This window comes from Lithobates pipiens, unplaced genomic scaffold (assembly GCF_037356315.1).
Source record: "Lithobates pipiens isolate NorthernLeopardFrog02 unplaced genomic scaffold, aLitPip1_a1.2 Scaffold_18, whole genome shotgun sequence".
Taxonomy (NCBI): Eukaryota; Metazoa; Chordata; class Amphibia; order Anura; family Ranidae; genus Lithobates; species Lithobates pipiens.
This window is the reverse complement of record NW_027507758.1, coordinates 332,483,938-332,509,619: the sequence shown is the minus strand read 5'-3', so window position 1 is coordinate 332,509,619 and position 25,682 is coordinate 332,483,938. Positions and strand designations below refer to the sequence as shown.

At 43.0% G+C, this 25,682-nt stretch overlaps 1 protein-coding gene across 1 annotated transcript in view; it reads left to right on the top strand.

Moving 5' to 3' along the window:
• The window catches only part of TTK (TTK protein kinase), a 91,344-nt gene that overhangs the window by 24,841 nt on the left and 40,821 nt on the right, over nt 1–25,682 (top strand). Inside the window, exons 4-10 of the mRNA XM_077487336.1 lie at nt 3,036–3,142; nt 3,589–3,732; nt 3,834–3,948; nt 4,029–4,098; nt 4,193–4,287; nt 5,446–5,536; nt 6,612–6,732. Coding sequence (XP_077343462.1) covers nt 3,036–3,142; nt 3,589–3,732; nt 3,834–3,948; nt 4,029–4,098; nt 4,193–4,287; nt 5,446–5,536; nt 6,612–6,732 — 743 coding nt within the window. The remainder of the gene's footprint in view (nt 1–3,035; nt 3,143–3,588; nt 3,733–3,833; nt 3,949–4,028; nt 4,099–4,192; nt 4,288–5,445; nt 5,537–6,611; nt 6,733–25,682) is intronic.

Below are 25,682 nucleotides of genomic sequence, written 5' to 3'. Positions count from 1 at the left end.
GTAGCAAGCCATGAGCTCTTCCAGTTATGCCAGCTTTGCTGTCCCAGTTTTCAATCTATTCTGCTTTGGCTTTTGAAGCCCAATGCTGAGGGATAGGAGCGTTTCTGACTTTGAAAATCCTACCCTCCCAAGGCAAAAAATTGACCTCCATCAAGGTGTTCCGCCATACATTATAGATGTTCATGCCTCTGTGGGCAGAAAATCTTGCGGGTGGCTTTGTAGTGGGGTCCCCCCATTTGGGTCTTTGGGCTTAGGTGTTTGACCTTGTTGCTTTGTTGCCCATCCCTCATGTTCAGGGGTTTGGGACATCCCAAATAATCATGAATATGAAATCCACTGATGTTTGTTATATACTCGGAGAATCCTACAGGTAATCTTAAAATTTTTGCTTAAGTGTTTTGTAATACAGAAGTGCAAGCTCCTTGCTCTATTAGGTAAAGAATGCCTTGTGTATCAAAGTGAGTGTACTGTGGTGTTTCTTAAAGCTGCCTGTCAGTTTCAAACTTTATTAAAAGTTGAATCTGTTTGACACACACCCGAGATGTTTAGAGTACTGGGAAGTTTGCCTGAAATGGATTAGAGAGAATTCTGGTAAAATTTTACCTTGACTTTCACAATGTAGAGTAAAACAGGTTCACTTAAAGGAGAAGTACAGCCAAAGCTCATTTGGCTGTGGATCATAGGAAGTGCAGTTCATTCTGCACTCCTGTGACCCATTTTCAGCAGACTGAAGTCCGCTGTCTGACGTCAGAGCCGGGCCAGGCTTGGGTGAGATTGCTACACTAGGGTCAGGATCTACCCACATGCCTGGACTGTCATCTGGCTCTGCATTTTTGCGAACCGCCAAGAGCCAGAGACACCGTCCCGACCTCTGCTCGGGGTGCTATGAGAACTGATTGATTTGCGGTGTTAGATCGCGGGGGGACAGATGCAGCATCGAAGAGATAATATTTTGACATTGTAGAAAACAAATTCACAACGAAATTAAATTTCTACTCTACATGTTGTTCGTACATCACAATTATCAACCATGCATTTACTACACAGGATTAAATTATACCAAAAAATATATATATAAAATTGTCCCCATATTATAAAAGTATAACGTGTCCTCATATTAAAAACTAAACAAGACATTAAGACTGACCTCTTTAATTTTATTCCTGCATTGATAGCCCTGGGAAAGAAATCTTCGTCCTTGTTTTAATCACCCTAAAATGTTTCCCAGATGGCAATAATTCAAAGAAATGACAACCAGGATGAGTCTGGTCTCTCTCACTTTTTCCTGCTCTACAAAGGCAGCAAGTCTCATCTATTTTTTCTAGAGAAACAAGTTCACACCCTACAATTTTCTGCGCTGTTCAAACCACTCTCCTTTTTTTTATCTGCCTGCGTACAACTAGTATACCAAACTAGAATACAATATGTTAATATACTCTGAATGGCAGAGCGATAGAAGGTCTCCTAGCACCTTCCTTCCCAAGCCAGTCTTCCTAAGAAGTTGCAAAAAAATAAATGCTGTTGCGATTTCTTAATAGTGGCTTTAATGATTGTCCATTATAAGTTTTCAGAAATTCATGTTCCCAGAAACTTAAAGGTAGAGACCCGCTCCACACACACATGCCTTTAATAAAAAACAATGCTGCATCCACCTAGGTAAGTATGTATGTATGTATGTATGTATATATATATATATATATATTATAATCTGCAAAAAACCCATACTTCTCTTTTAACTGCTGCTCTGCCCATACACACATACAGTGTAGTTGCATTTCTCTTGCTCTCCTGCCATTCTGTGTGGCTGCGAGTAGAGAGGAAGCCTATTTATGCTGCAAGTTGCAAGCATACTAAAGGCAGGTGATAATGGAAGATTGTCTGAAAAGCCAAGTTGCCAGAGGATATTTTGGGTGTAGTTCTGTTCTAAAGCATTCCGTTTGAAACATCAAGAATTAGTCAACTAATTTTTAAGTGGTAATAAACCCTTACATATACCTAGTGAAGTGACTAGCCTCAGGTGATAGAGATTAAACAAGTCCTCCTCCATAAGATGTACCTGCTTATCTGCAGCCCTTCTCTACAGCCATCCAGTCAAAATGCTGAATTTATACAGCTTGTCTGAGCTTTGAAAAAGCAGGGGGCAGGAAGCTAAAGTTACCATGCAGACCTTAAAGTGGATGTAAACCCTCACATATACTCAGTGAAGTGAACAGTCTCAGATGCACAAGGATGAAACAAATCTCTCTACAAAAGTTTTACATGTATATCTGTGGTCTTCATCTTTATATACTGTTTAGAAAAAGCACTTTCGTGTTAGATTTTTCCCTTCCTGGTTAGCACTGCAGTGAAGCCTGGGCATGCAGCCAAGACAGCTGATTGGAGGAAAGGCACACACACACACACACACACACACACACACACACACACACACACACACACCTCATAGGTAGAGACTTTCAACTCTGTGCTAATCTATAGCATCCTCCCCAAAACAAAACTCGGGCTGCTTTTATCACATGTGACTGAGAACTTGTCGGGAGTTATCAGGCTGATCACAGAACGGAACAGGAGACAGCTATGGGAAATGGTGCTTTGACGAGAGAGAACAAAACACTGCAGATATGTGCCCAGCTCAAATTTCATGATTTGGGTTTACATCCACTTTAATGAGGGGAGCTCTGAGAGCTGATTGGAAGGATCACATGATGAGTCTCGGTCTCGACTCTTCATCACAGGCTATGTGCTGAAGCTCCCTCCCCTGTCACTTTTTTTTCCTCTTGGTGTCAGGAAGACCTGTCAGAAGTGACTCATGCAGATAGCAGAGGAAGGAGAATGCAGACAGAAATGACTTGGTGCTCTGGATTGAGACAAGCAAACGCTAAAGAGGGATATGCCTTGTTCATATATCAGGTTTACAATCGCTTTAAACTTTGCAAACAATTTTGGGTTTGTTCCATAAATATTTGGTCATTTGCTTTATACTTTTTTTCAGCAGCTAGTAGTTCTAAGTTTAATTCTCCACTTTCCTATTTTAGTATTCTGGATCCAGATGAGGGACGTGATCAGTTCCAAATTGCAAGATTAAACTGCAAAACATTTGCTTTTGTATATGTTGCTTTTGCTCAGTTTGAGCTTTCAGGAGGTAATTTTTAATAATATTTAAACAATTTTTTTTTTGTTCTAAATAAGTTTCCTAATTGATGGTAAAAAGTATCGGATGAACTTCTAAAATGTTATGTTTCTATTATAAGGAATTGCAATTGCACATTAAGGCAACATTCATAGTTCTATACTCTACATAAACCTAGTAGCCCAATTGGGGCTTTAAAGATTTTCTCTTGGCCAGTACAACAATCCAGCATGCGCTCATCTTCAGCCCCAGAAGAATTTACCCCCTTCCTGACCAAAGCACTTTTTGCGTCACTTTAACTGACAATTGCGTGGTTATGTGATGCTGCACCCAAACAAAATTGAGGTCGTTTTTTCCCCACAAATAGAGCTTTCTCTTAGTGGTATGTTTTATGGATTTTCAGATTTGCGCTACATTGGTTTCCTTTATTCTATTTATTATTTTTTTTTTGTTTTTAGGAAACTTTAAAAAAAGCAAGCAAATCCTTCTGAGAGGTAAGGAATGTGGAGCTGTTCCAACTGAGATGATTGAGTTGGCAACGAAGAACCTGCAATTAAGGAAACCTCAACTGATATCAGAGGAGGATAAAGAAAATTTATCTTGTTAGTATTTGTCTAGTTGACACCATTGTTGGATTGGCCTTCACGAGTCACCTTTAATTTTCAAATTGATTTTTTTTTTTTTTTTTTTTTTTTTGGTGCAGTGTCTTTGCATCAACATAATGGAGAAAATGTTCCAAGCTGTGGCTTTGGGAGACCAAGGAAAACCAGAAGTGAAAGCTCAGACGAGCTCTCTGTAAACATGCGATTTTTATTTGGGTAAGCAGAGAGATATAGAGAGATATCTATCTATATGTGTGTATTTCTAAATGACCTGTTTTATTGCTTCATTTTTATAGGGAAAAGATTAGTTCACCTGAAGAATGTGGAGAGATGCAACGAAGACCTTTAGCAAATATACCCATTAAGGTAATTTTGTAATATGTTGACATCCCCAGAAGGTTCCTCCTGCCAAGTATTTAATGTATTTAATTGAGATTTGTTTTTGTTTGTAACCTGCTAGACATGTCAGTTTGGAAGGGTATCTGTACAGTCTGTAGCTTCTCCAAATGCTGGAACAACAAATCGTAGTGTGCTCCCCACCTCAAGTGTTGAAAGGTAGGAATTTGTTGACAAACATACTTGGATAAGATATCCTTTAAGTGAGTTAAAATCTGCAAGTGTACATTGTTTATATACAAAAGCCTGTGATATTGATAATACTTAACTGTGGCAAAATTAGACTAGAACTAGACGAGGGTGCGCTTCCCTATGCACCAAAAGGCCACTTAACTAAAACTTCATTTTTATGATTTACAATAAAGATTATGTAAATGACCATAACAGGTATACCTTTAGGATGAGGTCATTGCCGTTATTTTTAAAAATGTAACGTTCTATCTCTGTGGTAATATTAACATCTACCAAGTTCAACCTCTCCATTTTTATTTTTTGTGGCGTGAGATCTTGTGTTAAAGTGGTTGTATACCCACTTTTTTAACTTTTACCTACAGGAAAGCCTATAATAAGGCTTAGCTGTAGGTAAAAAAAATATCTCCTAAACCTGTACGGTTTAGGAGATATTCCCCTCGGTATGCGCCGCTGACTGCAGCACAAGGGGGTTCTCTCCGTGAAAATCCGGCAGCGCTCGCCCGGCCGGATTGAAATCTCGGCGCATGCGCGGGAGTGACGATATCGCGGCTCCGGCCACTCACAGCGCCGGAGCCGCGATACCCGGAAGAGACGCCGAGGGAGCATATCGGCTCCCTCGGCGTGGATCGGGCGAGATGTCGGGGCCTCGTTCTAAGGTAAGTATTTCATAATGAGCTAGTATGCGGTGCATACAAGCTCATTATGCCTTTTGCTTTGCAGGTTTAAAAAAATAAAAAAATAAATTGCGGGTTTACTACCGCTTTAATGTAGTCTTGATTAAGAGCAAGCTTTTTTTTTTTTTTTGTGGACATGGAGATATATGGGGCTCGTCCATCAGTGGTTATTTGTGTCCATGTGGATTAGTGTACCCGTATCGCATATCTGAGAGAGACCATTTTATAGGGCCCGTATCTTCGGTAAGACAGTATTATCATGCCTTCTCTTTTTTTACAACCACCGACTGATAGTTCTATTGTAGTTGTTGGAAGCTACTTGCGTGCTACAGGGATGGTTCTGAAATGGGTCTAATTACCCAAAACGGCAGTATTGAACTTTAAAGCTGAGTGACCCTTTTTAATAATATACTGCTTTTTCTCTTATATATTTGTTTTTTTTCCCCCCAAGGCAACCCGTTAGTTCTATGCATGCACCTGTCCTACCTTCTTTGTCTAAATCCAGATGTGTAGATGAGGACCTACAGGCTTCCAAAAACCAGGTTAGAAGCTATGTATGCTGCATGTGACATTGTCAGTCTTTGCTAGCCTTGTCATGTTGTAATATCTAATGATTACATCTCTGTATTGATTGGTTGCCTGCAATACGACCCTTCTTACCATTTTTTTAAGAATCTTTCTTTTTCTTTCTTTTATCAATTTAAATTCCCAGACTAATATTTTTTTATCACAGGAGTTCTGTTTTCAGTCTAAAAGCTATGTAAGGAAACTAAGATTACAACATCTTATCAAACCTGTAACATTTAGGATTTGTTATTGCAAAAATCTTCTGTCCAGGGGGAAATGTTGGCATGGTGTGTGTGGGTTTTTTTTTTTTGTAGGTGTATTGACAGCACAGGAAATGCACGAGAACTGATCATCTTATACCACATGCTAAAGAAAGCAACACAAAATGTTTTGAATTGTTTTTTTTTTTTAATGCTTAAATAAACTTAAAGCAGTACTTCAGTGGTCCTCCCAGATGACTCCACCCTACCCTTGGCTGGCACCATTTAAGGTGCATGCACAGATGTACCTATGGGCTCTGCCCATCCTTTTGTTCATGGCAGAACCTGTTGGCATATCTGCACGGGTGATTATCCATGCATATGCAAGGAAGGTTTTGGACTACCCTGTGAGCAGTCTTTGCGTGTGAAACCCTGCACATGCACAGATAGCTGGGGAAATAGGAGGCAAAGTGACACAACATGCCCTTTAGCGTGAATGTCTGCTTTAAAGCAGCCGTGTCAGAAAATGTATCACTACAAAGGAAAATACTTGCCCTTTATCACGATCCTAAGTGATCTCTCCGATAAATTGGCACCCTTGGTGGAATTGAAGCTGAGCAGTGCAAGACACGGCTTCCTGTGTTTTCTGAAGTTAGAGTTGATTATGGCTGAAATGACACTAAAATTAATTTTGGGAAGCTTATTCGCTTTGCTGTACTCCTCCCTTTTTAAATAGTCAGACAGTTTACGAGACCTAAAGTTGTTTTTAGTTGGCTTGGTTGCAGGGTCTTTTACGGAAAAACCTGAATGCAGTTTTATTGAAAACATTTTTTTAATTTTTTTTTCCTAGTCAATCAACATTGGAAGTCTGGCAATTCAACATCAGCTCAATGGGGACAGCATAGAGATGAAGACTGCTTCGTCAGTGATCATTAGAACAGACAGCAGCATCACGGTCAGAAAAGATAAAGGTATGATCTTCATATCTTGCCTTCATGAGCATTAAACCTCTTATGTTAAATTTTGGGGAGCCTTTTTGTTATAAGGATCTCGTACATAGTCTAGTACTTTGCAAACTGTGAACCAATTTACTGCTCAGTGTTTTTGAATGACCAAAATGTAGTTCTCTGACTTCATCCCCCTTTTTATGCATTCCTTAGCTATCTGCTTTGTTCTCTCTGTGTACTGCAGTAAATTCAGTTTGGTCATTGAAAATACCAATAATACCAGAGCTGACCTTGTTTATATAAGGCAAAGTAAACCTGCTTTCCAAGTCCCTGACCTGTGCTACCTGGTTGGCAGATAGGGAGTTCTGTCTTCTTGTGCATCGCCTTTTTTCTTTTCTTCAAGTCAATGACTGTTGGTTATGCAACTTTTCACACAAGTTAAAATCATCTGCATTTTTTTTTTATAAGATTACTTAAAACTCCCAAATGTTAGTTTTATAAAAGCCAAGGCCCTGGGGAATAAAATGGCAGTTGCGTATATAGATGTAGCACGAGAGAACTATATTTGCACACAACACTTTTGATGCCATAAATGTGATTGGTCGGCTATAGAGCTTACCTGTGGGATTAATTTTACTAGACAGCCAATCGCTGTCCAAGAAAATTACTAAGATTATGGCTGCAGTTTATTTAGGTACACCATGCTAGTACCAGGTTGGACCCCCTTTTGCCTTCAGCACTGCCTTGATTCTTTGTGCCATAGATTCAACAAGGTGTTGGAAACTTTCTCAGATTTTGGTCCATATTGACATGATTGCCTCATGCTGCAGATTTGTCGGCTGCAAATCAATGATGCGAATCTCCTGTTCCAACACATCCCAAAGGGGCTTTATTGAATTGGTATCCGGTGACTGTGGATTAGAGGTCGACCGATATGGGTTTTTCTCTGGCCGATGCCGACACCGATATTTAGAAATCGCCACGGCCGATGGGCGATATATGATGCCGATTTTTTTTTTTTTGGGCCGATATGTTAGGCTGATTATTTATTTATTTTTTTCCCCTTCATCTCATAAAATCTAACAGTTAGACACCATTCCCACTGGGGCATTTTTCAGGCGCTTTAAAATAGCTTTAAAATAGCGCCTGTAAAGTGCCTGCAAAACGGCTCCCCTGCAGTCTGTGTGGAAGCCCCGAGTGCTTTCACACTGAGGCGATGCGCTGGACGTTAAAAAAAGTCCTGCAAGCAGCATCTTTAGAGTGGTGTATACCGCTCCTCCACCACTCCTGCCCATTGAAATGAATGGGCACCGCTGCCGAAGCACCTGCAATGCAGTTTGGCAGCGGCGCTTCACGGGCACATTTAATCCCTTCCTGGGCCGCTAGCTGGATTATAAGTGCCCCGCTAAAATGACGGTAAAGTGCCACTAAAACTGGCAGCGTTCTACAGTCAACGCCTGCTCGCTCCAGTGTGAAAGCAGCCTTAAGTGATACAGAAAATTTCTTACATTTATTAAACAAAACAAACATATATATTAAAAATTTTTTTTTTTTTTTAGATATATTACACAAAAACTGGTAATCAAAACTTTTGGATGAAAAAAAATGGGCTAACTTTACTGTTCTTCTTTTTTTTTTATTTATTTTTTTTATTGAGTTTGAAAGACCGCTGCGCAAATACCGTGTGACATAAAATATTGCAACAACCGCTATTTTATTCCCTAGGATCTCTGCTAAAAAAAAAAAAATATATATATATATATATAAAGTTTTGGGGGTTCTAAGTAAATTTCTAGCAGAAAATACAGGATTTTTATTTGTAAGCATCAAGTGTCAAAAAAGATTTGGTCTTTAAATGGTTAAACTGAGAACTCTACACACTGAGTTGAGTTCATTCATTCAAGTGTAAACATTGTAGCTTTTTGATCTTTTCTTGGCAGACTGCCCAGAGAGGAGACAAGTCTCTTCACTCAAGTCTCCAGGCAACTTACACTGACTTTTATTACTGAAGTCATTTGCAAGTCGCGCTGAATATATCGGCCTTTTTTAACAGCACAATCGGCCGATGCCGATTAATTAAAAAACGCCAAATATCGGCCAATATATCGGCTGGCCTCTACTGTGGATGCCATTGCAGTACAGTGACCATTTTGGTATGTTCAAGAAACCAGTTTGAGATGATTTCAACTTTGTGACATGGTGCATTCTACTGTTGGAATTGGCCATCAGAAGATGGGTACACTGTAGTTACATAGAGATGGACATGGTCTGCAACAATACTTGGGTTGGCCGTGGCGTTTAAATAATGTTCAGTTGGTAATAAGGGGCCCCAAGTGTGCCAAGAAAATGGGTAGGGAGGGGTAAGGAAAGTGGAGAAAGAAAAAAGGGGGAGGGAGGAGAATGTTGGACACCTTAAGTGATGGATACTCTAGGACAGTGATGGCGAACCTTGGCACCCCAGATGTTTTGGAACTACATTTCCCATGATGCTCCACTACACTGCAGAATGCATGAGCATCATGGGAAATGTAGTTCCAAAACATCTGGGGTGCCAAGGTTTGCCATCACTGCTCTAGGAGGACAAGTATGGGGATAGGTTGGGGGGGGGGGGGCCCTGACCAAAGTAGGGAATCTATCTTGACTAATAGATCAAGATAATATTATTGACTATGATGTGGGATAGTTAAACACCAATTGTTACGTTCTGAGACTGTTGGCCTGTAAAGTGGAATATTAGTGTTTTGGTTATGTATGTGCCTATGGAAGGTATTTCCTTTCTCTTCCCCTGAACTGAAGATAATTGCATAAATGCAAAAAAAAGAAAACCTCCCCCACACCATTACGCCGCCACCAGTCTGAACCATTAATACAAGGCAGAATGGATCCACGCTTTCATGTTTTACACCAAATTCTGACCCTACCTTCTGAATGTCGCAGCTGAAATTGAGACTTGTCAGACTAGGCAAAGTTTTTCTAATCTTCTGTTGTCCAATTTTGTTGAGCCTTAACTGATAGGAGTAGCATCTGGTGTGGTCATCTGCTTCAAGGTTTGATGTGTCGTTTATTCAGAGATAGCATTTTGCATACCTTGGTTGTAGCTAGTGGTTATTTAAGTTACTGTTGCCTTTCTATCATCTCAAACCAGTCTGCCCATTCTCCTCTGAATTAGGGCATTTTCATCCACACAACTGCTGCTCACTGGCTTTTCTCTTTTTCGGACCATTCTCTGAAAATCCTAGAGATGGTTGTGCATAAAAATCCCAGTAGATCGGCAGATTTTTGAAATGCTCAGACCTGCCCGTCTGGCACCAACAACCATGCCACGTTCAAAGTCCCTAAAATACCCTTTCTTCCCCATTCTGATGCTCAGTTTGAACTTCAGCAAGCTGTCTTCACCACGTCTAGATCCCTAAATGCATTGATTTGCTGCCATGTAATTGGCTGGTTAGCATTTTGTGTCACCAAGCAAATAGGTGTACATAATAAAATGCCCGGTGAGTATGTATATATGTGTGTTCAAACTGAGCATCGGAATGAGGAAGAAACGGGATTTAAATGACTTTGAATGTGGCATGGTTGTTGGTGCCAGACGGGCTGGTCTGAGCAATTCAAAGTCCGCTGATCTATTGGGATTTTCACACAAAACCATCTCTAGGATTTTCAGAGAATGAATCAGATTTTTGGCTGATTAGCAAATTTGTGTCACCAAGCAATTAAACAGGTGTACCTAATAAAATGGCCTATGTGTGTGTGTGTGTGTGTGTGTGTGTGTGTATGTATGTTTACATTTTATTTTTTTATATATTCTCTTGTTAGACTAGTGAGGGGTTAGAGCCCATGTTGGGGTTTCACTGCTCTGTGTCCCTGTTCAGGAGATTGACTAAAAATGGGGAAAAATTCTAAATTCGGAGATGCTATTAGAACAGAGATAGAGAAGAAACCTTTCAGTGCCGACATGTCCTGGTGATAAATGTATGAGAGGGGCATTACTTCACTTGAAGAGACTACCTCTGACTACTTGTGTTTTTCAGGGCAAGAAATCAAGGGGAAAAACTCAAATAGGACATGTGTGACAAAAAAAAAACTCTTATAGGGTTGTTTTTAACTATTCTCTACTCCATTCACAAAAAACACTTCGGCTTTAGAAATATTTTTAAGGCTTCTTGTACATGTTTTTTTAACAATTTTAGAGATGTTTATACACAAGATCTTGATGGTAGAAAGATCTTTAGAAAAATGTAAGGTTTTTTTCTTTTGTGAAAACTTCACGTAAACGTACATGCGTTTTTCATCCTCTGCCAGTGTTTGAATTTATGCATATGGCAAAGTCATCCTCAAGGATGGGCACATGAGTTGGCCCACTGCCAGTAAACTATCACAAAGAGGTTAAAAGTTAATTCTCTCCCTCAGTTCTTGTGTCCTACAGTACCTGCAAGCTCTTTTTTTTTTTTTTTTTTTTTTTTTTTTTTTTTTTTTTTTTTTTTTTTGCGCCTTGTCTTTCTACCCCTGATTCCTGGTAAATGCCTCAGCTTTTGGCACAGGCACGAGGGCCTTTTGAGCTGGAGATGGGCATCGTTTGTGACTATTTGGCCTCCAAGGTGATTCTCTGTGTCTGGCCTGGCTTACATCCTTGGTGATCTAGTGCTGTGCTGAGTCAGTTTCCGACAGCAGGGACTTGAACTTATGGGTTGGGGCTAGCAGCTTTGCCATTGTGACCGGGGCAGGTCATTGGTGGCAGCATGATAGAGGCCGGTTCTGGTAATGTTTGGCAGGTGCTGACATAATTCTGGTGGCACAACTCATTCTGGCCTTGCTACTGACCAGAATAGCTGTTATCTCCACTTGGTGGATGTAACTTGTGCTGCACTTCATGGGTGAGGCTTATTGGCTGCCTACATGGCATTAAGAGAATTCAAACCCAGGAATTTGTCAGTGGACTATGATGGAGGGCTTCCGGCAGCTTTGTACGCTTGTGGCTTTGACATGATTGGTGATCAGTCCACCTAACTGGTGGGGATTTCTCTCTGCCCAACTTGGAACAGCCTGGCTTGACGTATTCCCCTCCAGGTTGGGCCATAATCTGCAGACACCAGCTGATCAGTGGGTGTTTTCCTTCTCTCTTCTCTCATTTGCTTGGTGTGCGGGATTGCTGTTTGTGGTACCTACTATTGTGCTTAATGAGTGCTTTAACCCTCGTGGTGGGGATCCAGTGTATTGTGCAGTAAGGAAGTAATTCTCCCAGCTACAAAACATTACCGTCTCTAAATGACTATTCCATAATTATCAACTTCGCCATGCACTTTGGATACAGTGTGGGACATATAATAACCCTTCACCTATTGCCCCCTGTGCACAATTTCTAATGCCGTGTACACATGATTGAATGGTCCGGCAAACAATCCAGAGCATGCGTCATTCTTAGTCCGCCGGACTAGCACACTGACGAACGGATTGTCCGTGAAAGCCGAGTCCGGCGGACAAATTTTGAGTCAAAACTACTTTCTAAGTTCTCCGGACTTTAGGATGAAAGTCCGCTGGAGCCCACACACGATCTTCTTGTCCGGCGTACTGTGGTCCGGTGGACCGAGTCCGCCGGACACTTCGATTGTGTGTACGCGGCATTAGACCACCAAATTGGTCTCTACTTACTCTTCCACCCCTACTACTAGATATCAACTGGCCCAGCTTAAAGCAGTTTTAAACCCAAAACCACAAATGTCATATATTGCAGTTTACCTATAATCAGATGGTGGTCTGGCCAGTAACGCACCCCCTGTATTACAGCATTTGGGGCAGCAACATTATCAGTCTGGGGGAGGGGAATGATGATGATGTATATAAAACTTGCTAGTACACCTAACAAATTGAAGCAAGATGCCAGTTAATGCTGTATAAGCAGTGACCGCAAACAGTTATATTTTTTCGTTTGGGATAAAGGTTTTACATTCTGACCATTGTAAGAACCCCTACCAATGTTTGTTTCAACCCTGTAACTGATTTAAAAGAGCTTGTTCTTTGGAAAAACACTTACTGGCTGAATCACCAGATGAAAATAAATAAAAGCCCCCAGTTTTATAGGGAATTTTATCAGTTGATGGTCTCTTCTAACAGGGTTAAAATAAGATTCCTTATTAAACGTTTTTTGTAAACCTTTTCCATGAATATTGAACTATATTGTCTAGTTCCACTATTTGCTTGACTCACTACTGAAAAGGGACAGGGCGGGATGCTTCAGCACACGGCCTGTAATAGTTGGCCTCAGCTGTGCATGTTTCCATGTGTCCTTTGTGGAGGGGGGGTTTGTGACTTCCCTCCACTCTTAGATTAAACAGAGCTCTCCTCTGAGCTGTGCAGTGTGTAACATAACCCTGCCTGCTGAAGGTCAGACAAGCTTTATAAATTATGTGCTTTAAGCTGAGCTAAGGGAGAGAAGGTTGCAGATAAATCGGTACAACTTGTGTAGGAGGATTTGTTTCATCTCTAAGATTTTAAAGCAGCTGTAAATGGTGTTTTTAATTTCTTATTGAAATAATAAACAAAAAACAAATGGTATTGCACAGAGCAGCTGGGAATCGCCTTTTCTGGGGTCCCCCGCCTGCGCTCTTGGCTTCTCTTCTATCCTCTTATGATTGACAGCAGCAGGAGCCAATGAATTCCACTGTTGTCAAAATTTGTGAAGGAAGAGAGTGAGAGACCAGCACCACTGCAGACGAGCACAGTGCTGGATCTACCTAGGACTAAAGGTAAAAATGGTTTAGCCTTTACAACCACTTTGAGGACTGTTGGTAGACCCTGTCTTCAAGTGTCTGATTCTTTGTTACAAGCTTCTGAACTTTGATTTTGCATGGGTCTGCTGCTGGCACAGAGGCCTGGAACTGTTGCCATATCCAAAAAGCATCTGATTTGCCTAACCTTCTTCTCTTCAGAATTACACTGGCTACTCAGGATTCTACACTAGGCCAGAACATATATATATATATATATATATATATATATATATATATATATATATATATATATATATATATATATATATATATATATATATATATATATATATATATATATATATATATATATATATATATATTATAAAAAAAATTTTTTACCGATCTATGGTAACCTCCACGATCGAGGGGGATCTTTCTTTCATCAGACTCAGTGTTGTGGTATTAGCACCAAACATGGTTCTTTACTACTCAGTCATGATGTCCCTTTTTTGCTGGAAGGTGCATACTCTTCTCTCCCTTGCATAGAATATTGAGGGACCTTATTTTATTAGACTGTTCTCCTCTTGATGCTTCCCTTTGATCCTTGGCCACATTTACTTTTTAGCTTACCAGAGCAGGTGGTACCCTTTTTGCTTTGTGGAATTCAGCCTTGGGTAAATCACCTCCCTCCCAGACTAGACTGCAATGCCTGTAGGGGCATTCTCCTGAGTTACATTTTCTCTTTACTGGTAGCCATGTGTGTGTGTGTCCCGAGGGTGCCATGAACCCTGTCCAGGAGCAAATATGGAGGCCATAATATGTGCGTATTATGTTGGAATGCCTCTGAATTCTCCCCCTTTTTTTTTTTTCAAGAAACTATTCTACTGTCACAATAGTATTTTTGCCCAATTGAGGAGAACTTTTGGTTTAGACTGTTTGGGTTATGTACTTGCCTCAGTACAGGGCCGCTGATAGGGCAGTACAGCCAGCCCTACTGTACCGGGCCCGGCCAGCAGGGGGGCCCAGACAACTTTATTCTTCAGCTTTGGTAAAAGCACTTTGCCCAGGTGAAAGCATTGATAATGCTCCTAGGCTTGCTGTAACATAAATCTATTTTACCTGGGCCCCATCAGTACAGCAGAGGGGCCCAGGAGGTATTAGCAGAGAGGGACTATTTTTTCAATTTCGGGTGCAGGCGTCTAATGTCAGCGCCGCACTTTTTAAAAGTTCCTGCTGGCCGCGGCTGATGACAGCCGATCTCTGGCGGAGTGATTCTCCTTTCCTCCCTTAGTAACCGAGGAGGGCAGAGGATGGGCTGTATCTGAGCGGGAGATGAGAGAGAAGTGGTTGAGAGCGCAGGCAGCATAAGGATCCCGATGCACGGGCAGGCTCACGTTTTCTGGAAGGTACAGTACAGAAACAAACTTAAGAGAGGCATACAACATCTGTACCGTGTGATCATCATCATAATGATGATAATCACATAAGCACAGCGAGATGCTGTTAGGTCTTGTTTACGTTTGTGTTTGGGGGGGAGGCAGTAAAAATGTGCAGCTCAGCCACAGTTATACCATCTTCCAACCACTCCCCCTTTATGCTGCAAAGACACTACTGCCATAGTGCTGCAGTAGTGACGGGATGTTGTGTAAAACACCCTGCAGGTGTACTACAGAAGTAGTGCCTTTGCTGCATAAGGGGGAGTGCTTGGGGGATGGTAAAAATGTGGCTCAGCTGCATATTTTTACTGCCTCCCCCCACCCAAAACACAAAAGTAATCAAGACTTAACAGTTAGCATCTCCCTGTGCACTGCCAATCATAACTGGAGGCATTACCCACAGCCACACATATACATGGATAAAAGTATACATGTGCCGAATGTCTCGACCACTAATGATTGGCAGGGCATGGGGGGGGGGGGGCCCTGTCAGGTAGGCTGTATGGGGCCCCATGATTTCTAACAGCAGCCCTGCCTCAGTAACTTGGGATCTCCAGAGCAAGTTCCAATCTTTCAGGACCGATGGCCAGCAGGGCATCTTGATTTCCTGATACCAGGTTCCCTTTGGCAGGAATAAAGCGGCTATTTATTTATTTTCTTCAGGGGATCTGTCCTGGCATTAGGCCTGTTAAAGCAGAACTCCAGGATTTAAAAATTAAAAAAAAAATCCCCCATTAGCACGCACGCACACACATCACATCACTAAACAGTTTATTACATTTGTGAAATTTCTTACTGTTTAAGAGATACAACTGAGTTTTCCCAAGGCGTCTTTCAGGACAGCACCTGAGAAAGATAGTGACTCCTCCCTCCTCGTTAGGAAACACCTTCTTCCTCCAAACTTTAAAGGGAGGCACCTCCCTACCACACCTCTGTTATTGTGTTTCCTCCGGCCCGGAGGGAACATCTTTTTTGGAGGGAGTCAAGGTCTCTTGGGTGTTCCTGAGGGACAGGGCTTCCTTCCCTTTTTTTCCTCCTTAGGGACCCGCTGTCCTCCCGACCTACCCAGGCCTCGGCAGCGGTAGCAAGCGGGCTCCTCTTCCCCTCTTAGTGCTCGGAGAGAGCCGAAGATTCAATGGCCCGCATGTCCGTAGGAGTGGCGGCGCGTGCGTGCCGCCGCCATGTTCTTTCGGCGATCGCGCCGGAAACGACAGAGCGGATCACTGGGTCGGCAAAAACGTAGTTTCCGGCGTGGACGCAGGGGGGAGGAGGGAGGACAGGTGCTGGTGCCCATTTCCGCTTCCGTTCCGGTGCAGATGCATTTTGGGAGTCCGGAGGCGGCGTGTGAAGCCACAAGTGGAATTCTTCACACCTGCTATGGAAGAATCAGCGTCTGCAGCAGTGGGGACAGGCACCAGCAAAGTCAGGTAGGAGGCAGCGGTTAAAGTCTGCCTTTTTCTCCTATTTCCTGGCTTTTGGTCTCTCTCTTCTTCTTCTTCTTCTTCTTCTTCTTCTTCTTCTTCTTCTTCTTTTTTTTTTTTTTTTTTTTTTTTTTCTTTCCCCCCTGGTGGCAAGGGGGGCCTGTCTGGGCACTGGAGGCTGACTGGCTTCTTCTCAGTGCACCTGTGTGGTGATCCCTATCAAAGCTGAGACTGGGTCTCGCTAAGGGTCCCCTGTTTTTTTTTTCCCTTTTTTTGTCTTTTTCTTCATAGGCTAAGAGCACTGACCCAAAGAAGAGATGTCCTTCTTGCAGGGCCAAACTGGGAGAAAACCTTATGCAGTGCCTGCATTACTTCTTTGGTTAAAGAGGAATCAGCCTCTGTATGTGAGGATCTGGTTGCCTCTGTAAAGAAGGAGCTATACGCCACGATTCAGAATTTTCGTGACTCACTAGTAAACCCGGCTGCTAGTCAGCCTTCCACTTCAGAGTCTTCCCAGGGGTCGTTCTCTATCCCAGTGTTGGAATCTCTGCCTGAAGACCCTTCAGATAGGGAAAAGCAGTCCACTGCTCTTTCCGTTAAGGATTCGGAAGAGGAGTTGGAGACTGAGGTGGTCCCCTCTAAGTTCAAACTGTCCCTTGAAGAGGTAGATGGGCTCCTTTAAAGCTATTCATGCTACGCTTGGCTTAAGTGAGGAAAGGGAATTATCACTCCATGACCGCATGTATGCTGGGTTGGACGAGCCTAAGGGCCGAACGTTCCCAGTTCATCTGGTCATCTCTGAGGCCATTAGGAAAGAATGGCAGGATCCAAAGCCCACAAGAGGCGTTTTCCTTTCGAGGACCCTGCAGAAGTGTGGAACAAGGTGCCCAGACTGGATGCTGCCTTCTCCCAGGTCTCAAGGTCCACGGATCTGTCCTTCGAAGACATGGGAGTTTTGAAGGATCCGATGGACAAACGCATGGATCTTTTGCTCAAGAGATCATGGCAATCAGTTATGAGAAATTTAAAGCCAGCAATGGCCACAACTTGTGTAGCCAGGAATTTAGAATATTGGTTCAACCAGCTAAAGTCGCATATAGCTGCAGATTCCCCCAAACAGGAAATCTTAGATTCTTTTCCTGCGGCAGTTGCTTATATTGCAGACGCCTCAGCTGAGGCAATTAAAGAGGAAGTAAACCCTGATGGGTTTACTTCCTCTTTTTTTCCCTGCAAAGGTAAAGCATAATGGACTACTATGCATCGCATAGTAGCTCATTATGTGTCACTTACCTGACACAGGAGCCAGCGAAGTCGCCGCTGATCCCTGTAGTCCGCCGCATCCATCTTGCTGGTGGCGTCTCGCAGCTCCGACCAATGACAGCGGCGAAGCCGCGATGACGTCACTCCCGCGCATGCGCACGGGAGTCGCGCCTCGCAGCTCCGACGCTGCCATTCGGCGAAGCCGCGATGACGTCACTCCCGCGCATGCGCACGGGAGTCGACAAATTAGGCAAATCCATTCTTGGACTTGCCGCATTTAGTGCGCCTGCGCGCCGCTGTCTACGGCGCATGCGCCGTAGACAGCGGTGCCCATTTTCGGGCAAATATCTCCTAAACCATATAGGTTTAGGAGATATTGCTTGGACCTACAGGTAAGCCTTAATCTAGGCTTACCTGTAGGTCAAAGTGGTTTGAAGGGGTTTACTTCCTCTTTAAGATGTCAGCCAGGTCAGCAGCTCTAACTATTGCTGCAAGAAGAGCCTTATGACTTAAAACCTGGCCCGGTGATTCGGCATCAAAGAACAAGCTGTGTGGGTTACCCTTTTCGGATGACCTTCTCTTCGGCCCTGACCTCGATAATATTCTTGACAGGATAGCCGATAAAAAGAGATCCTTCCTGGTCAAAAAGAAAAAAAACGGTACCAAAACGTCTTTTTCGACCTCAAAAAAACTCGGGATCAAGGGGAGAAGGAAAAATTGGTCTGCCCCGAAGCCGAAAGGTAGAGGCGGAATTCTCTTCGTCCTCCTACACAGGCCGAAAAATCTCAATGACTCGTCTCTGCGGGTGGGCAGAAGACTACAAGAATTTCTTCCGCAGTGGTCAGGGATAACTTCAAATTCGTTTATTCTGACCACTCTCTCGCAGGGTTACACACTCGAGTTTGCCAACAACCCCCCCAAGAAGGTTCTTGATTACAAACACCCCGCGGGACTCGTTAAGGGCCCTGGCCATGAAGTCCTCTCTCGAGGAACTGATGCAGCAGGGTGTAGTAGTACAGGTGTCCCTGCAAGAACAGCAGGAGGGGTTTTATTTGCATGTTTTCCTAGTAAAAAAGCCGACCGGAAAATTTTGGTTGATTCTCAACCTAAAACTTTTAAACGAGTCCATCAGGTACAGAAGGTTCAAGATGGACTCAATTTTCTCAGTCAGGAATCTGCTGACACCAGGTTGTTTTATGGCGTCAGTGGATTTAAAGGATGCATACCTGCATGTTCCAATCTCGCCCCAGTCTCAGAGGTTTCTCAGGCTGGCGGTGAGGTTGAGGGGTGTGGTTCATCATCTCCAGTTCAGAGCCTTACCCTTCGGTCTGTCATCATCTCCCCGAATTTTTACCAAAGTGATGGCAGAAGCTTTAGCTCCGCTGCGACTTCAGGGAATCGCAGTTAATCCTTATTTAGACGATCTGCTGTTTTTCACCCCATCCAGCGAAGAATTGCAGATCAATCTAGGCAAAGCTCGCAGCCATTTGGAGGCTCTGGGGTGGATTTTGAACCTCAAAGTCTTCCCTAAACCCATCCCAGGAGATTCGGTTTTTAGGGTATCTAATAAATTCTGTGGATCAAAAGATCTTCCTTCCCTCAGACAAAAAGGACAGGATTTGCAGTGCAGTCTTTTTACTGCAGACCAGTCAAAATCTGACGGTAAGACAGGTTATGTCAGCTTTGGGGGTTCTAACCTCAACAATGCTGGCAGTCCAGTGGGCAAGGCTGCATTTCAGGTGTCTGCAGGCTTTTCTTCTAAGATCTTGGGATCACACAGTGGCATCCCTAGAGGCAGAGGTAAGAGTGCCAACCCAGGTGAAAAGGTCTCTATGGTGGTGGAAAAGACAGGATGTCCTATCAGAGGGGTTAGTCTGGGCCTTTCCAGTCGAGAAAAGACTAACAACCGACGCCAGTTCCTGGGGATGGGGAGCCCACCTAGGAACACGTTTTACTCAGGGATCCTGGGCCAAAGAAGGTCCTCAAACTGGAGAGAGCTCAAGGCGATTGCCTTAGCTCTGGAGTTGTTCAGGATCTTCAGTCCCAGCATGTTCAGGTCCAGGCGGTGGCTTATTTAAACAGGCAGGGGGGTACAAGAAGCAGGTCGCTCCAAGTACTGGCCATGGAGATCCTTCGGTGGGAGGAAATGCATTTGTTGTCTCTATCAGCAGTCCACCTAAAAGGGGATCTAAACAGGTTAGCGGACTTCCTAAGCCGAAACCCTATTCGGGAAGCGGAATGGTCTCTAAACCCAGAGGTCTTCGCAATGATTGCCGGGAAATGGGGGCTACCAGAGGTGGACCTGTTTGCCTCAAAGGAGAACGCCCAGGTTCCCCAGTTCTTTTCCCTGGACAGTCGCGATGGGTTGCTGGGCACAGATGCGCTAGCATATCCATGCGAATTCCGTCTTTGCTACGCTTCCCCACCCCCATTTCAGTTAATTCCGTTAATTTTAAGAAAAATTCAGAAGGAAAGGGTGCCAGTTATACTAATCATGCCCTTTTGGCCAAAGAGGTTTTCGACCATTCTAGGTCTGACAATCAAGCCTTGTTGGCATCTGCCCCTCAGGCACTATCTGTTGTTGCAGGGCCCAGTAAACCATCCAGGAGTGGCCAGCTTGGCCCTCACAGCCTGGTTTCTGAAAAGCAGCTCCTTGGGAGCAAGGGTTTTTCCAGCCGTTTGATCTCAACCCTTTTGGCAAGTAGGAAAAGGGTTACAGGGGCCATTTACTCTAAGGTTTGGAAGCGTTCTAAAACGTGTTTTTCAGCCGCCCAGGTGCCAGGGAGCCTTGTCTCCATCTTGGAGTTTTTACAAGATGGAGCAGACAAGGGACTAGCAGTTAGTACCCTGAAGGTGCAGGTAGCGGCACTGACAGTGTTCTTAGAAAGATCTGTGGCCTCAGTTCCTCTGGTAATCAGATTCTTTAGAGCTCTCAAGAGGTCTAGACCAGCGCCTATTAACCACTTGCCGACCAGCGCACGCCGATGTACGTCGACAGAATGGCACGGGCAGGCAAATGGGCATACATGTACGCCCCTTTTAAATGTGCCGCCCTGCCATCGGGAGCGCGCCGCCGGCAGCACGCTCCCGCGCTGGTCGGGACCCCTGTGAGTCCGGTCGCGGGACTCACGGACTCGATCGCCGCGGGCATACCCGCGATTGTCTCACGGAGCCGCCAAATGAAGAAATGCCGTTGTAAACAGCATTTCTCTATTCTGCCTAGCAACTAGTGATGCTGATCTCTGCTCCATGTGATTGGAGCAGAGATCAGTGTTCACTAAATGAAAGCCCAACCCCCCCACAGTTAGTAACACACCCCTAGGAACACTTAACCCCTTCACTGCCAGTGTCATTTACACAGGAATCACTGCATTTATATAGCAGTAATTACTGTATAAATGACAATGGTCCCAAAAATGTGTCAAAAATGTCCGATTGGGTCCCCCACAATGTCGCAGTCACAATAAAAATCGCTGATCGCCGCCATTACTAGTAAAAAAAAATAATAAAAAATTATTAATAAAAATGCTATAAAACTATCCCTATTTTGTAAACGCTATAACTTTTGCGCATACCAATCAATCGCTTATTGCGATTTTTTTTTTTTTTTTTTTTTTTTTTTTTTTACCAAAAATATGTAGAAGAATACGTATCGGCCTAAACTGAGGGAAAATTTTTTTTTTATATATATATATTTTTGGGGGATATTTATTATAGCAAAAAGTTTTTTCAAAATTGTCGCTCTATTTTTGTTTATAGCGCAAAAAATAAAAACCGCAGGGGTGATCAAATACCACCAAAAGAAAGCTCTATTTGTGGGAAAAAAAAAGGACGTCAATTTTTGTTTGGGAGCCAAGTCGCACGACCGCGTAATTGTCAGTTAAAGCGACGCAGTGCCGAATCGCAAAAAGTGGTCTGGTCTTTGACTAGCAAATTGGTCCGGTCTGAAAGTGGTTAAGGTTTTTCCTAGATGGCATTTGTTGGTAGTCCTACAGTCTCTAACAAGGGGTCCTTTTGAGCCCCTTGAGGAGGCGCCCTTTAGGTTTCTCACATTAAAGACCGTTTTTCTGATTTGCCATTCTCTCTGCACGCAGGATCAGTGAGCTAAATGCTCTGTCAATTAAAGAACCGTATCTGTCCATTTTTCCTGACGGAGTTATTCTTAGAACAGATGCAAAGTTCTTACCGAAGGTAGCTTCAGTTCAGAACCGTATACAGGACATGGTACTTCCAACCTTTTGCGTTAACCCAAAAGGAGATAAGGAGACTCTTTTCCACATGTTGGACGTCAGGAGGACTCTGTTGAATTATCTAGAAAGGACAGAGTCTTTCAGACGTTCAGATTCACTATTTGTACCTTTTTCCGGAAATAAAAAGGGTTTCCAGGCTTCTAAAGTTACTTTAGCTAGATGGCTGAAATTATCTATCTCTGAAGCATATTCCCAAGCAGGGTTATCCCCTCCGGCAGTAATTTGTGCACACTCAACCAGGGCTCTGGCATCTACATGGGCAGAGAGAGCTGGTGCCACCCCTGAGCAGATCTGCAAGGCGGCGACATAGTCGAGTTTTCAAACATTTGTGAAACATAGACTGGACCCCACATCGGCCAGCGATCAAGCGTTTGGCAGAAAGATCCTGCAAGCTGTTGTCCCGCCCTAAGGGGTAAGTCTCTGTTATCCTCTCAGGTGCTGTCCTGAAAGACGCCTTGGGAAAGACCAAGTTAGACTTACCGGTAACTTGTTTTCCAGAAGTCTTTCAGGACAGCAACATCCCGCCCTATTGTATTGTATTATGCTACGCTGTGACTAACGTATATGTTTGTGTTCCAGCCGGGGCCGGAGGTTCTCTTCTACAACTGAGGTGTAGTAGGGAGGTGCCTCCCTTTAAATGTTGGAGGAAAAAGGTGTTTCCTAATGAGGAGGGAGGAGTCACTATCTTTCTAAAGACTTCTGGAAAACAAGTTACCGGTAAGTCTAACTTGGTCTTTCAGGAAGTCTGCTTTGTGATTCAAAAAATGCATAATCTTTTCTGGCAGGGAGGCTCTTAGAACAGTGCAGCTAGGGATGCACCGAAATTTCGCCCGCCAAAATGGCCAAGAATGGCCTTTTGGGCAATTTGCCGAAAGAGAAAAGTGGTCGATAATTAAACCGAAAAAGTGGGCAGGGCTGCACCCCCCAGCCCCTGGTGCCGCCTATCACGGGGGCTTCCTATAGAGTAGAAGAGAGGAGAGCCACCTGGTTGATTAGAGCATTGGGAACATCAGATTTAATTTCAAGTGTGTGTTCCCTGCTGCGTGCCGTCACATACAGCCCCTCCCCCTTATCCGGGGAACTTTAATAGAAAGATCACCCGTCCCAGGATTGGGATGTCTCTGCACACTGTGCAGGGACGGACCTGTCAGAGAGACCGCTCTCCTCTATGGGGGGGTCAGATGATTACGGACCAACTGTCCGTTTTCATCTGATCCGCCAGACGGATGGAAAATAGGACTTCCATCCGGCTGGATTTTGCAGATTGGATCGGGGCGGATTGGATATCCGCTGACATGTCACCGCTTACATCCATTGCTCCATAGAGATAGATGTATGGAGTGACCATTCAGATCCGCTGTCAGTTTTTTTTCAGGCAGATCTGAACGGTTCGCACATGTGAAAGGGGCCCAACTGTAATCGGCCCACATTTCCCATGAATCCCTGGGATGGGAGTGAATGTGGGTGGTACACTAGGCTTGTACTTGTAAATGTGAACTCTCCCACTTCAACATAAATCGCACCACTCATTCTGCAGCCAGCAAGCCATACATAACACACGGTATGATAGGTTACAGCCATATAAATTCAAAGCATATTAATATAATATTGCATTTAATATAAATGCAAACCAGTGCAGCTTATCAGTGTCCACCAGTGCCGCTTGTCAGGGACCACCATGCCAGAGACCACCAGTGTAAATCTGGGATTATTAGGAATCACTTGTATGACACAGTGGGGATCTCTCTCTGTATCAGGTATTCATATATGAGAACACCAATCACTGATGCTTTTATGATTGACAGCGCAATGTTACTATTACCGGGGGGGGGGGGGGGGGGGAGATCAGCGATCGGTGTTATAACAATTCCTGACACAGTGGGAGATCCCTGCTGTGTCATACAAGTAATTATTGACGATCCCCGCTCTGCATGGAGATAGCATTTTTTTTTCTAAAAGTTTTTATTAAAAAAAAAAAATGCTTTTGGAGTAAAAATCTATTTGAGATATATTAATAATTAAGTTTATTCAGCATGACATGGAGTTAAGTTATATAGCATGAGGCTGTATTTTCTGCAATATTTTTGCATTTTTGGTAAACTCATTTAATCCAAGCTCTGCAAGCTAACATGCACTGCATTGAGTAATAGGAGTAATATTTGCCATTCTATATGATGATGTAAATACCGTATTTATTGGCGTATAACACGCACACAAATTTAAGAGGGAAGTTTCAGGAAAGGGTGTTTTTTTTTTTTTGAAGCAAGATAATGGTTAGTGAGTATCAAGGCAGCCTAATCTGTGCCCATCTTCCGCCTTGCTCCGTGCCCATCTGCCACCTTGCTCCTTTTTGTACTATAAATAGTGCTAGTTCATACCAGACGGAGTTCCGTTGAGTTCTGTGTGCTTTTTTCTGCACCAAAAGCATGGCGTTTTTTCTATGCATTCCAATGGCTCTAGTTCACACCATGCAGTCAGTTTCCGATCAGTTTCTGCACCGGAAACTGACTGCATGGTGTGAACTTGAGCCATTGGAATACATGGAAAACTCTGTGCATGCATTTTTATTGCAGAAAAGAAGTGCACAGAACTGCATCTGGTGTGAACTGGGCTAGTTTTTTTTTTTTTTTTTTTTTTTTTTTTTTTTAACCCTCTTATGATAGGTGATACAAAATAATGCATGCTGCTACTAAACATCTTGGGCCGGGTTCACACCTATGCATTTTTTTTTTTTGGTGCTTTTTGCAGCAATGCACTAAGGTTCATGTAACATGGTTTCCTATGCGACACGTTCACGTCTGCTTTTTTTCAGCCTCTGCGTATTTGGAAAAGGTAAATGGAGAAGCTTCAGAAAAGCATGTAGTGCGTTGTTGCTGTGATTTGCATTTTTTTAATCTGCCCAACAACAAATTGGCCAAAAGAAAGCATAAAAAGATGCAAAAAGCACTGCAGAAACAGATCAAAAGCAAATTGCATATATGTGAACCGAGCCTTATGCTGGCCATACACATTTCGATTTTCAGACAAGAATATTCATTACGAAAATTATTTTGTACATTCACTGAATGAAAGAATGTTTGAAAATTTATGTTGCTTTTTAACATTCAGTTTTAAAATAAAAACCGCATACACTGAACATTCCTTTCACCAAGAAGTTTTTTTTTTTTTTTTTTTTAAGGAAGACATGGTTTTTGTATGGCCAGCATAAGTGACAGCAGGTGCAGGTAGCTATTATCAAGCTGTCTGTCATACATAATATGTTCTCTCTGAAAATCTGCCAAACTGTCTTTGATCTGAGTCTGATCTTTACCAGATTCAACCTCTATTGTTATATACCAGTGATGGAGAACCTTGGCACTCCAGATGTTTTGGAACTACATTTCCTATGATGATCGTGCACTCTGCAATGTACCTGAGCATCATGGGAAATGTTGTTCCAAAACATCTGAAGTGCCAAGGTTTGCCATCACTGGTATATACAGTATCTCTCTTCTGTCTGTCCTCAGAGTGGATTAGAGATTTTGCTCCCTTGCCATATATCTGGTTATTTATATTTACCACTACATAGAGATATTTAACAATAAATTGCTTTTTTTTTAAGCTTTATATATTAGCTAAATTATAGACCACACTTTTAAGGTTATAGTTTTGATTAACTGGATAATCGGCCAACTAATCGATTATGAAAATAATCGTTAGTTGCACCCCTAATATATATATCTCCATGAACTGCGGAACTTTACTCAGCTTTGTGTCCCCTAGATGACCGTGCACCTTTATTCAGACCCATAAGAGAAGCTGTGTGTGTGTGTGTGTGTGTGTGTTTTTTTTTTTTTTTTTTAATGCACGGACCTCATATAATCCATTTTACACCTTTTTTATTTTAACTATTATAAT